Here is a 14,316-nt window from a genome sequence, read left to right as displayed (position 1 = left end):
TGGATATATCATCGTGTTTACTGTAGTACTTATTTTAAAATTTATTCTGGAAGTGTTTCAAAATGACACGTTTACCGATGCTTGTCTTATGCAAACAATAAGGTTTTTGTCGCAAAGCATTTGGAAATTATGGAACGAAATTAATTCTGTGATTACAGATTAGATCAGCGGTTCCCAAACTATGGGTCACGACCCACTGGTGGGTCGTAAAAGGAATCTTAGTGGGTCGTGAAAAGATGTAGAAAGCTTTGGTTAATTATACTGGTTATTAGGATCGGTGGCGACTTGAATACGTAAATCTTCAAAAAAACAAAAGAAATTAAATTGAATTTAAATTCTAATCTGTGAAAGTTTCCTTTTTAGGGTATTCTCAAAGGAACAAAAATTTGTTACACAAAGAATGAACGTGTGGATTTTTTACGCATAGCAGTTTTGTACACTGTACAGCACTTCTTACCGTGTTTCCCCGAAATTTAGACAGGATTTAGATTTATTTTCATTTCAAGAATAACACTATGTTTTTTTTTGGAAGAGGTGTTTTGTGTTAATTTATCAAAAATAAAATTACATTGTAGAAAATCACAAGATTTTTTATTAAACATTATATAAAACCCGACACCCATTGTTTTTATTTCTATTTCCTATACAGAAATCAAGTGACAAATATCATAATTGTGATATCACACAATCTTGAATAGTGGTGTGATCTTAAATCATTTTGAAAATTCAAATTATTATCTTATTTTCAGGCCAGGTCTTATTTTCTAGGGAACACGGTAGTTTTGCGGAGAGTAGTCATTGCTGTGTTCTGTGTTATGTCATAAAAAACAAAAGAAAATTAAACTAAAGTTAAGTGGGTCGCCATAAGCTGTGGTAATAAATAGTGGGTCCCGACTCTAAAAAGGTTGGGACCACTGGATTAGATCATCAGACAATTGCATATATCAAGTCAAATTGAATTATAGTGTTGTTTTTCTTATTTATTTATATACGTCACTTATTCGAAAAATGTTAACATATAATATATATGAGGCACGAACAGTCACCAAAAAAGTCCAAATGAAACAACGAATAAATGACAATCATATCGCTCCAGTCCACTTTTCGCAATAAAACCGAAAAAATAATGTTCATCATACCATTCTGTGATTACAGTTTTTCTTTAAAAAATAAAATTTATGCACGTACATGCAAAAATGACAGTGTTAGATGATTGATAATATTTTTACTTTTTATAGGGCAATAAATAACATTGCTCTCGAGACGGAGACTTTCGGACGTTATTACTACTGAAAACAATTATAAAATCTCAAGTATGTCTGAGAACACTAATTTTGACAATTTACGAAAGTGGTTGAGCGAAAATCTAACCACAGTTCAACAAGATGATGATGATCTTACTTCAAGAAACTTTTTATAAATATTCAGTTTCCACGAGATTCAATAAATAGCATTACTTTTAAAAATAATGGAAATTTGATCTCAAAATTTTTGATTTCACTTAGTATGACTGACTTCCACTAACATACTCTGCCTGTCATGTTTCTAAACAGCAATCTGATGCAACATTTTGATAAAGAACTGGAATTATCAGAATAACCTCCATTAAAGTTGTCTGTAGTTTTCTCTTTAGTTTTTTTTTCACAATTCATGTAATTGCTAATTTGTGTTTCTCCTGAAAATACTAAACTAAAAATATCGTGTCAACCCAGTAATAATAAATTTACATGGAATTTGAACTTGAAATGCTCAATCTTTTTTCTGTAAGACACTAGAAACTTGACTTCGTAAAATAAAGCGCCGTTGTTAGGGCATATTACGATGAATAATTATACCCTGTTTTACAACAAACCACTCAAAAGATCACTAACGATACTTTTTCTGTGAACGATTTATTCTTGTCGTTTAAGTCAACGGGAAGTCTCACAATTGGCTAATCGGCGACGAACAAACATATCGAGTACAGTACCAACTATAAATCATGTTATGTAAACTATTGTTTCGAGTAGCCTTAACACCGTGACAGACCCATGAATAACCCAGAAGTACTAAAACATCAGCATCGTACAATAGAGCGGAACTCTTGAGAAAGCCGCACAAGTAACGTTTCGAACAAACTATTGTAGTGTATAAATATGCTAGCGACAATTAATTTGGCCCACTGCTAATAGAAGAATTGAGATATACATTTTATTTCATGATATGGTTGCAAATATTGCATAGGTACAATTACAATTTTCAGTGACATCCAGATCATTCATATTCCAGAATTATAACAAACAATGGGATTTGCGAACACCAACAAGTAAGTTTAAATAACAGGCGTCGGCGCAACTTTACGGCTATAAAAAGATGGATGGATTTCTATTGTTACTAAGTAACTTTCTTCGTTTATACATTTCCACATTAGAAAAGTTCAATTTACTTTACGTCTTTGTCATAACACAAATGAACAAGACGTTGGAGACAATTTTGTCTCCAAAATATAGTTGGCCAAAAATATTTCAAATGTAGTTGAAGTCGAATTAAATTACAATGGATTTTAAGCGCATCACACAATTCCGAAAAAAAAGTTTTGGCAGATATTTTACATTATCAAATGTGAATACTAATAATACTTATTATACTATAATAATATTCCTTTTACGATGAAATGAATTACATGTTGTCAATATAACGAACATGCAAAGAAGGGGATAAATTGGATGTATTGTTTACGCAAAGTCCCCAATACACATTGCACAAATGAAATATAATCAATGATTTATAAATTTCGTTTTCGCATCCCTTGCTTGAACACAATACAAAAGTTTCATTCTCTTGAATGAAAAACATCAAAGATTCTATATTGAGAAAATAATGATTGTTTCTGTTTTTTTTGAACCAAAATAATTCATGCAGTTCGTCGAACTTCGTCGTAAACAAAATTAGTCCGAACGAATAACATTTTTTCAATACTTATCGTATATCATGAACTTTTCGGCAAAAATCGGTTAACAACACGTGTAATTCTATCTAATCCAAGCTAATTATTTTCTTTACCCAGAATTTTATTTTAATTACGGTACACCAAATAGTGGCCATCCTATATCATGTATCTACTTAGAATGGCCTTGGCTTGAGACATTCCGAAACTGGAAATAATGTTACACGAGATGCCCGTACCAACTACCAATTTTGTGAAAAAAATAATTTTGCATAGTCATTATTTCGATTTCGATATTTAAATTTACCAAGAAACTTCAATAATGAATACCATGACATCGTTAATACGAAACTCTATTATAGTTATCAGTATTTCATCGTGAACTTGTGTATAAAACAGACAACTTTTATGTAAAAATGATTTAGTTCATTCTGGTTGACGAGTAAGCGACTTGAGGAACTATGAAGACTTTTGTCATACTTTCGTTCGTGTCTGCACTTGCTGCGGTTTCAGTTGGGACATATTGTAAGTTTATGTTAAACCAATTTATATTCTTTTCAATTTAATACTATATGCCAGTACAATAGTATGCCGCTATTCAAATTTCACTTTTACCAAAATCCAATTGTTGAATAGGAGTAAATTTTTTGGTTTATATACTTTGGGAGTCGATATTTGTAGACTTTATATTTCCCAATAAAAAATAATGTCGAATTTTCGCCAATGGATCTAAGTCTCTAAAATTTCACATCACTCTTTAACTTTTTTCAGATCGGCCCCCACCTCCACCGCCACCACCACCAGTCGATTGCGTGTCAACATACGAGCCTGCAACACCATGTAACTTGTACAAGAAGGGGTATCTTCGAAAATATTACATCAAGGTGATCAGAAAAGCAGAACAGGATGGTGAACATTGCCCAAAGCCATATTTTTATGGACGTAAGTTTATCATTGAACTTCTTCTGCAATACTAAAATCTACTTTTCAAGGACCAGTGTAAAACTTTCATAAAAGTAACATCCAAATCAACATCAAAATGTAATAGATCAAAATTTATTAAACTCAAATCATAACAATATACTTTTTTTAATCACTTTAGGTTGTCATCCATGTGACGAGGAAGCTCGAGATGGCGATAGTTATAAAGAAGATGAGAAGATATACTTCCCAAACAAGCTTCTTCTTGGCTTCGAACCTATAAAAGTAAATCCAAAATGCTGTAAAAAAAAGAAAAAGAGAAGAAAGGGTGGAAGCAGCAGTTCATCATGCTCAACTCATGGAGGAAAAGGAAGCGATTCCGACAGCGACAATGGCGGGAAAGGAAGCGATTCCGATAGCGATAATGACAGAAAGGGAGGAAAAGGAAGCGATTCTGATAGCGATGATGGAAGAAAAGGAGGAAAAGGAAGCGATTCCGACAGCGATGATGGCAGAAAAGGTGGAAAAGGAAGCGATTCCGATAGCGATCATGGAAGAAAGGGCGGAAAAGGAAGCGACTCCGATAGCGATCATGGAAGAAAGGGAGGAAAAGGAAGCGATTCCGATAGCGATCATGGGAGAAAGGGAGGAAAAGGAAGCGACTCCGATAGCGATCATGGCAGAAAAGGTGGAAAAGGAAGCGACTCCGATAGCGATCATGGCAGAAAAGGTGGAAAAGGAAGCGATTCCGATAGCGATCATGGAAGAAAGGGCGGAAAAGGAAGCGACTCCGATAGCGATCATGGAAGAAAGGGCGGAAAAGGAAGCGATTCCGATAGCGATCATGGGAGAAAGGGAGGAAAAGGAAGCGATTCCGATAGCGATCATGGGAGAAAGGGAGGAAAAGGAAGCGACTCCGATAGCGATCACGGGAGAAAAGGAGGAAAAGGAAGCGATTCCGATAGCGATCATGGGAGAAAAGGAGGAAAAGGAAGCGATTCCGATAGCGATCACGGAGGAAAAGGAGGAAGAGGAAGCGATTCCGATCATGGCCGAAAAGGTGGAAAAGGAAGCGATTCCGATAGCGATGGTGGCAGAAAAGGAAGCCCCGCAACCAAAGATTCGTACCATAAAGATCACGTACTGCAATATTAGAGAATTGTTTGGCCACGCTGAAAGACTTCATTAAAATGTATTGTTATTCGATAATATTACATTATTATAAGTTGTCTTTTCTTTCTATATTAAAATTTTAACATCATTTGGTCAATCGACATTTTTTTTATTGACGGAAAAATAGCACTTATTTTCTAACACCAATAAAATAGCTAAATAAGAGCGAGGACATGCGCAGGGAACATTAATAATTAATATATCATGGAGTCTACCATTAGCAGAAGCACATATATACTAGGGGAATATATTCTGCTCTTCATTCAAACAAACTCAAACTCTAATATTCTGTTAATAGTTTTTGAAGCATTCTCATAAATTTACTTTACTCAACTGGGCATTTTGAAATAAATTCACAAACATTCGAAATTCAAATTTCCGAAGAAGAGAAAAGAAAGTGAAAAACATAAAAAACAAAATAAAACCGTGGAAATATTTTAATGTTTGAAATGGACTCAAAAATTAATTGCAGTTCTCAGATGGCCGTATGGGCTAATGAAAGAAAGAATGTTGGAAAGTTCATAAATCTTACTTGCGCCAACAACATTATACCATTTAGACTTTAGAGGTTCAGTAATCGATAATGTGGATTTTCCTACTTCGACAGGGTTGGTACCGGGCTTCAGTTATAAAGCCAAAAATATGCAATATTTGATTTGGATTTCGACTGTATAAATTGTATTAAGATGTAAGTGTATCTTTCAATATATCTGCATTGGATTAATTCGACCATACAACTGATGTCAAGTTCATGATGAATATGTAGATTTGGTTAAGGTATTTAGAAATATTTTAGCGCAAAGTTGCTTAGAACATGGGTTCTCGAACTTTTGGTGTTGCGGAGCCCTTGAAAAGGTTGACTATTATTCACGGACCCCAAAATGAATGTTAAAATTGTTACTTTCAGAATAATATTCCTGAGCAAGTTAAAAGTACTATACCTAATTTTAATGCTGAACCTTTTTAATAGGGTTAATACAAGTCATAAATAAATCTAAATTTCATACATAAATCATATATACTAAAGCTGTAAATCTGACACTTGACAAACATAATAATAAATTACGGGTCTAATCTTTTCCCTTTTGACATTTTTAGAAGACTTGAAAGGCGCTAATAACGTGCGCCATTGCATTTTGTTACAATCGCCGAATTTTTTCGTCAGCATGGCGTGTTTTTGAACCTTCAAACCTCTTTACGCCGGTGTTTATTCTCCCTAAACCAAAAATTTCCCTCGGCATATACATGTATTGTTACACAATGACGACGTTAATTGCTTTTTTGTTCTCGTGGGGAATTATGAGTTCAATGTGAAAAACATGTTACCATATTATAGTCATTGGCGACGAAATGCTAAAAATAATAATTAATGAAGAGGTAAATCCGCAACTCAAAATTCTTGATTGAAAAGCGGCATTCTAAAATATTAAAACTAAAACTTAAAAATGGGAGATCACACGTTTGGTTTCAGCAGACTCACCTCAGATTGAAAACGCTTTTTTAGACATTGTAAATCACAAAATTTGGTGTTATTTTAGGTTTTCTTTGTAGTAACTGCGAAATCGACTGCGACTGAGTCAATTGTGCGCGCGATGTACCTCTGAAACTACCGACGGAGCCGCACGCAATCAACTGTGCGCGCGATCCGCGATGTAACTTTTTTATTCTGAAACTACCGACGGAGCCGAATGCAACATAATAAATTTTAATTGTTTGTATTTTGCCCAAACATTGTAATTTTTTAAACGGCGATATCTTGCTTTATAATAATCTTAAGTGCGAAAGAACAAATCAAGTTTGACAAATCCCAAGATCGCAAAAATACGACTCCAATTTATTTATAGTTGGTAGTTTATCACATATTTTATGTTGTTTTAGAATAGTATTCTTCCATTTTAGTAATCCTAATAGTAATCTCGAATCACAGTGAGTAACGATGAGCACAATTACATTATAACGACGAGACACGTTAAATGCTCGCATCGGTCATGGATTGAATATTTTACGCAACAGAAATCTCGTTATCCCTTTTTTAATCGCAAAGAATGTTGCGCGGAAATTTCCGATTCCAATTTTGAACCACCTCCCTCTTAAGAATCCTGGCCGCGCTCCTGATTATAAACAATGTCATTTTTTAATTCCGCCTCTTTGCCATATTTCGAGGTTATATTGTTGTCAGATTTTATCAAAGCTGTTATTGCTTCTCTGAACAGTTACAAAATTAGTCAGTAATTTGAAGAGTAATTGAATAACTCGCGGAGCCCCTGGGTTTCTCTCGCGGAGCCCTGGGGCTCCGTACGGAGCACTTTAAAAACCTATGACTTAGAAGACAAAACAAGTGGAGTTCTAAGGCAATGGAATATTTTACTCCCAAAGGTTAATTCTTAATTTTATTTGCATGATCAGTGAGGAAACAAATTACAAGGACTTTTACTACAATATGAGCTTTTTATTGCCATCGCACAAGCCACAAAATACGTGTCTTTTCCAACAGTAAATCCTACGTAACTCGCATGCCTGAGGGTCTACACAGACACGAGCTTTTGCCACAGAACATTTACTCCTGCTATGACCGCTAAGCTAACTGTGACATAAGAACACGAGTAGTTATTTCCAGATCACCCCGGTCATCGGGCAGCGTATTCAATAACGGGAAACAAATAGGCAGACAAGCGTAGGTCCGGTTGGTGGACCTTACAAATTTATAAATATATTTGATACCAATTATCCAATTGGGTATAATTTTATATCATGCATATTACAAACAATAATAGAGATGATATCATGTAGTGATTATATAAACACCAATATAATATAAATTGGTTAAATGTGAATAGCTACTCTGTCGTCAAATCTTTGGATAATTTACTGACACATTTAATAAACACAATTAAAAAGAAATTAAAAAAAATTACATCAAATACAGCAATTCGCATATACAAAACGTCGTGCGAAGTTTATCGCCAATTGCAAATAGCCAATTTAAATTACACAATATCTTTCTCGCAAATTGCCCGGAACATCGTTCCACAGGAATGATCGATGAGCCCAGTTTCCAATGCTCCACAATCTTCTCCTTTTACTCCGTGGTTGTTCGGCTCTCCTTTTCTCCATGGTGTATTCGATCCGGTAGAAAAAATTCCGTCAGACCATTTCCAGGTACCTTCATTCCATCTATCACTCAGACCAATCCAATAAAATCCACCACCACGATCTTTTATGATACCTTCGAGGTGATACCGTATGTTGTTATCCCGAACTCCAACCGTTGCAAGTCTTGCTCCTTTGCTTTCACATTCCCCCTTTGCAGCATCCCAATTCATTGTATAGCTGCTGAGCCAGTACCAACAATCACCAAACACTATTCCTCCGGCTTCAAGATGACTTAGACGTCTTTCGATATCCGCTATTTGTTTTTTGTAATCTTCCACGATTTTCATGTCGAATATGCAAGGTTGCTGAATACATCTTGGACATAAAGAAAGCTTGTATGTAGGCTTGGTTGCTTGTACAGGTGCAAAAGGCTCCGGTTCGACAGTTGTTTTGTTGTGGAGAAACGCCGGCGAGAAATTTATGCTAAGAGTGAGATTTAATCGCGATGTCGATTTTTTATAATTAACACCGCATTGGAGACAGGGAAATAAGGCAGATTGTGAAACAATTAGGACTAAGATTACTAAGATATGCATAGCGGCTAACCACTATATTACTTTACATAGACTTTAGTTTAAATGCCGAATTTCGTGACGGTTACGTGATATATAGATCATCAAGATAATAGATTTAACCGGTTGTCGCGTCTTTATGAAGAAAGAGGCAAAAGAGGAGAACGCACAGTGCGATTGAATATAATTCAAAGCATCCACGCAGTTCAGAGAAGCAAAATATCACCCTTACTTAAACTCTTAAGGGGCAATTATTATTTTCTCTCATGCATGAGTGTTTCTATAGCCGCTCGCGGAACAATTAATAAGCTATATATATATAAGATAAAACAGTGATTATGGTAAATACAGAAAGAAGTGCCAGATACAAATAGAATGCGATTGCACTCTTAGTGGCATTTGCTTGGTCGCGTTTACAGCCCGCGTCATGTTTCCGGATAACCAACTCACCAATGATTCCTTTCTTAGTTTAGAACTCTTGAACTGTGGAGAACAATGGAGAGTTCTCATGGCACACTGCATTTTTTTGTCCGGCGATTATACTATGTGATGTCACAAAGCCACCGTTCATTTTCATTCTTCCGTGTATTCGACTCTAATCAGTTCATAAAAGTTTAAAGACTGCGACGACAGTGCCATTGTGGTTGCCTCTTTTGCTCGCAGTTTTAGCTTACGTTGTTTCAGATAATAATGTCATTCCCAACGGACTATATTTGTAATTAATTTTCTGCAAAAACGGTCGAAAAAAATGTTGTTGTACGGTTTTCGTCGTTCAAAGCAATTTGAAAACTGTTGGTTGTGTTAATAAGATATAGGTGGCACCATTGTTGGTGCGCTACAAACATGCATCGGTGAAAACTTGTATGTATGTATGCAGCGGTTGCATTGTAGAGATGGCCATCTAGAATTATTATACGAATAAAAATTATTTCTCGATAATTGTGTGTGTGACAACTTTCATTCAAAAACGTTCCAGTGGAAAATCCATTGAACGTAATTATATTCAATATTAGCACGAACCCGTGATTTGATCAACTACCTGAAAAAGAAATCCATTACTGAGTACTGTGAAAACAATCGGTGTAGGTCGCCACTTTGCATGTAACTGTATCCTCTAATTCCAAGATACTTAAATGCTACGTACTAGAAAGGTAAATCAAAGTATTTTATCATGAATTAATATAACTTAGGTAGGCGTTAGTAATGCTGACTAACAACCTGCTAAATGATAAAACAGTTCATAAATCATGAAATACTCAAGTGGTCATTCATGGAGCAGGTATTAAATAAGTGACCCACGATACGTCAGAATATAATCACTGACTTTAATGTGTTAAAATGTGTATGTGTTAAACCCAATTCTTTTTCTATATATGTTGCTGTAATCGAGCATATAGGTGTCGCTGACACGATGACTCAATAGTCTTTCGCGACTCCTCGTCGATTGCGAAACATTGTGTGTTTTTGATTTATTTTAATTTATTATTATTATTTGTTGACAATGTTTCATGCATGACGAAACAAAATATCTTAACCTGAATCTCAAACCTGGTAAGGTTATTTGACCAACGATCAGCTGACCACAAAACTTTTCCAACCATTGACGTGCAGTCTACAAACCATATATAAATATATAGTTTATAGATTCTCAATGATGACGTGCGGGTCGTTATGCAATAAAGAGTGAACATCAAATATGTGTAGTCGGATCTATCTGATCTTTATGTTTGTACAGTAAAATTTATTTGAACCATAAATATCGCATTTACGATATATTATCTCTGGTCGACGATTATCTGTCCATATCATTTTATAATATTTATATCCTACGGCACTGCGGTGACGGAGTTTGTTAAATGTATCCTTAGTTTTATTACACGAGTGGTCCACGATAATAACTTTGAAATTTCCCAGCGAGTGACTATTTCGATTTAGGCTGCTTCATAGCGACAAATCTTTTATGATTCTGACGCGCTTCGTCATCCAATAGGTATAGGCTATTTAAACGGTAGGCAGTTTGACAACACATTGCATTTGCGGAAAATAATAATCAAGCTTGTATTTAATGGGTATTAAACAACACACAATATTAGTTAGCCACATAACTGCCATGGTTATGCCAAATTATTTAGTTTACCAATTAAATATGTTTCCGCGAATTAAGTAGAATTTTCCCCCGTATTTGGTGCCCTTTGGTGTGCCAGACCAGAATATAGCGGAGTGTTCTAATTAATTCCATATGATTGCGTGGATCCGTGACATAATATTGTGCATATGGAGTATTATTTTGTTTTCACATTAGAGGGTTTGTTAAAAAAAAGGTCCCTGAGTTTTTCAGTTGTGGTTAAATTGATATCATTCATTCGCTGGACGACATGATTGGACGACATAGATTATTTCCTTTGTAAATTTTTGATTGTAGTCAAAACTGATATCTTGGAATAATTTTACATCAATTATATTGACGCCTTCATTTTTAGTAACAGATTAGGTAACTGAATTAAAATTTTTTATAGAGAATGAATATCAACGTGTAGACACTGATGTTGCTATACAGCTAAACTATTTATTTTTCACCCATTGTTAGTAAATGGCCATTACTTAATTAATGTATTAGCACATGACAAATTTGTGTGAAAAGCAAAGAAGAAAATGAGCAAGAAAGGAAAGTGCTACACTATCTCATAAAACTCAGCTTCATTGGGTATTGTTTTTGTATTTGGAAATACACTCAATCACGCCAAATGCTTGGCAAACTTGATAAAAGTCATCATGTTTGAATTCACCAATTCTGAAATGATGAATATTTTTTGCGGTATGCGATCGGTATGCGATCTCAGTGTCAATAAACTGTTTTGGTACATGATCTCACTTGCTTAACGTGATCTCAATCGCATACCGAAGTGAAACCAATTGTGGTGCCACTTAGGTAAGCGTTCAATCTCATAAAGACATCTGTAGGTTAGGGTTGGGTTATTGCTAAAGTCACTGCTATATCACAAAACCGCTGAGATCGCTTACCGAAGTGACACCAATTTTTCTATTTCGAAACATGAAAACTAATTTGTATTTTCACGCCGGTATTTAGTATATTATTTTTATCAATATAGGCATATACGAAATAAAATATATCTGATAATTTGAAAACAACAGCAATGCAGATGCACCTATGCATATCTGCGACGATATACATAACCACCACCATATCCGTAACGCTAAGGGGCGTATCCACCTCCATAGCTATTTATTTGAGCATAACCATTTCGGTACCCACCACCTTGTCTACGACCGCTCCTAATTCTGAATTCAAACCATATTTGAATCCGGGGCCATGTCCAGGTTTATGTGGATTATCACCATCTGAATCGCTCCGTGTGTCGGTTCTAGTTGTTCCCCTAGTACGGGTATCGGAACCGGACGATCGTGATCGTCTTTTTTTTCCTTTTCTTTGGTATTATATATTTGAAGTTACTCTCTTCTACTCCGTTCAAAGTTGTAATGGGTATATCATTCCTAAATAGTGATCACTGATATAAAATGGAATAAACGCATGCAAAAATACTAATTTATTAGCGAAGTAATTTGAATGAAACCAATATTGAGTCACGATAACTTAGTACAGGTTTTAATGACTTGACTGGTAAGAAAACCAAACTTACGAATGAAATTACAAAAATCAAACTCTATCTCTCTCTACAAATATATATATGCGTTGTTCTGGATATGAATTAATGAAAAGCTCAATAATATTAAGTCAATATTTGTTGTAAAACCAAACTCAAAGACATTGACTTTGTATTATCTTATAAGAATATTGAACTTACGCTTGTATGAAACCAAAAATGTATTTTCAGTGCATTTCTGACCATCTGCATTTTCTATCACTTGTCTAAAAAAATTTTGTACTAAAAAAGGACCGTTTTTCTCACACACCCCCTCCGACACCCATTCAGAGAAAATGCAGGAATTGATTATTCTTCTGTATATAAAAACAATTAATAAATTTTGTGATAAATTACTGCATCCTTTTTATTTGTCTACATATACATGTAGAATGTAAAGAAAATATAACCATTTTTACCTACGGGAATTCCACCAACTACAAATGATTTTGCTACGAGGAATCCAAGTAACAAGAACACACGCATCTTCATTTTCAGTTGTTTTTGATCCATAAAAAAGACAGAATGCTGATTTGCAGTCAGCACCGATCTCATATACAGGAATTAACGTTTTTTTCCAAACACGAACCTTGTCATGTGTTGATTGGTCGTAATCACCATCACGTAGGCAGAATATATGTACATTATGCAGACTGCGGTTAACGAGATTACATAAATTTACGAACGTACGTTGGATTTTTGTTTTATGTATGTGGTTTGGGGAAACCACATCGTACTTTACAGTACACCATATTCGCATTGTTGGGTATACATAGAATGACTCAAATCTCGGCAAGCGTAAATATGTATAAATATTGAAAAAGGAATAAACTTTCTCCACGCGATGCGTGTTCATAAATTATCAATTATACACATATAAACAGAATCAAGATGCTTTGCATTAAAAGATTTTGATTATATTGATATATTTCCACATGGTTTCTTGGGCAGCTGGAGCTTTCAGATATGTTAATCTTTCACATATTAAATGTAACCACTTGATATATTCGTTGTTCAAGACCCTTTTAAAAAATACGGCACAGTGCAAACATGCTCTCATTATTCAGGTATAAAAGCTAAAGAAAACTTGCTAATACTAAGAAATCGACACATTCAATTCCTGGTTACTAAATTTTAAATGACTTTTTTCAATTGCTATCACCATACTATCCAAGCATAAACATGTATCGACTTTTGCTTTTTCGCTTTCACCAAGTTCAAAAATTATACACCAACTTGAATCGCGGGAGCTTTCAAATAATTCTCGGTATATGGTCTTTGTACTAATCGTATAAAAAAATTAGATAAGTTCATTAGAAATGCAAATATTTGCGATTAACTATCATCACTACAAATGGTCGCAGGAGCAGATTAAGATATGAAAATGGACGTGAACAGTTAATAATAGCCTACAACCAAGTGGCGATACGATTTCTTTGTAAATTCTATGTAAGGACACAACATGGTCACTAAATTGGTAGCGAGATGAAATAATGTTCTATCATACCGTGATAAGTGAATTATAGAATATATTCTTACTTGGAATTTTAATTTATTAAATTAATGGCGATATGTTGTTCGAAAAACTTTTATAACTGCTTGTATCATTTGCTTTCATTTCCAGAATCGACCATGTATTCAAAAACAAAAGTCCAAGATATGATTTTTGGATGAATAAAAAAAACTTCCTATCAATTGAATGTATCTTAGTTATGTAAATTTGGCAATATACAAACGTTCTACAACATACCACAGACGTGCGTGAATTGCTCGGAGGATTCAGATAAAATCAAAAGCTTTTAGGCTTTGAAAAAAATATATCCATGCTATATTGTGTAACACCCAAACATTCTACAAGATAACATCACGCATTTATCAGGGATATGTCAAAAGATTTTTTTTTGTATATTTATATAATATACAAAATTAGAAATAGCAACATCAAGTCGACAGACCGGTTACTTTAGTT

The 14,316-nt window shown here is 34.7% G+C and overlaps 2 protein-coding genes across 2 annotated transcripts; one reads left to right on the top strand and one right to left on the bottom strand.

Moving 5' to 3' along the window:
• Positions 1-3,291: 3,291 nt before the first annotated feature.
• LOC120341049 (uncharacterized) lies at positions 3,292-5,214 on the top strand. The gene is made up of 3 exons (XM_039409479.2): positions 3,292-3,451; positions 3,698-3,868; positions 4,029-5,214. Exons 1-3 carry the CDS (start codon positions 3,388-3,390, stop codon positions 5,000-5,002), a joined length of 1,209 nt encoding a protein of 402 aa, XP_039265413.2. The 5' UTR covers positions 3,292-3,387; the 3' UTR covers positions 5,003-5,214.
• A 1,576-nt stretch (positions 5,215-6,790) lies between these two features.
• On the bottom strand, positions 6,791-10,326 carry LOC120341063 (C-type lectin domain family 4 member M-like). The gene has a single exon (XM_039409496.2). It carries the CDS (start codon positions 8,707-8,709, stop codon positions 8,008-8,010), a length of 702 nt encoding a protein of 233 aa, XP_039265430.2. The 5' UTR covers positions 8,710-10,326; the 3' UTR covers positions 6,791-8,007.
• Between the last annotated feature and the right edge of the window lie 3,990 nt (positions 10,327-14,316).

Source organism: Styela clava, chromosome 14 (genome assembly GCF_964204865.1).
Source record: "Styela clava chromosome 14, kaStyClav1.hap1.2, whole genome shotgun sequence".
Lineage (NCBI taxonomy): Eukaryota > Metazoa > Chordata > Ascidiacea > Stolidobranchia > Styelidae > Styela > Styela clava.
The sequence above is the reverse complement of the archived record's forward strand: the minus strand, read 5'-3'. Positions and strand labels throughout refer to the sequence as shown.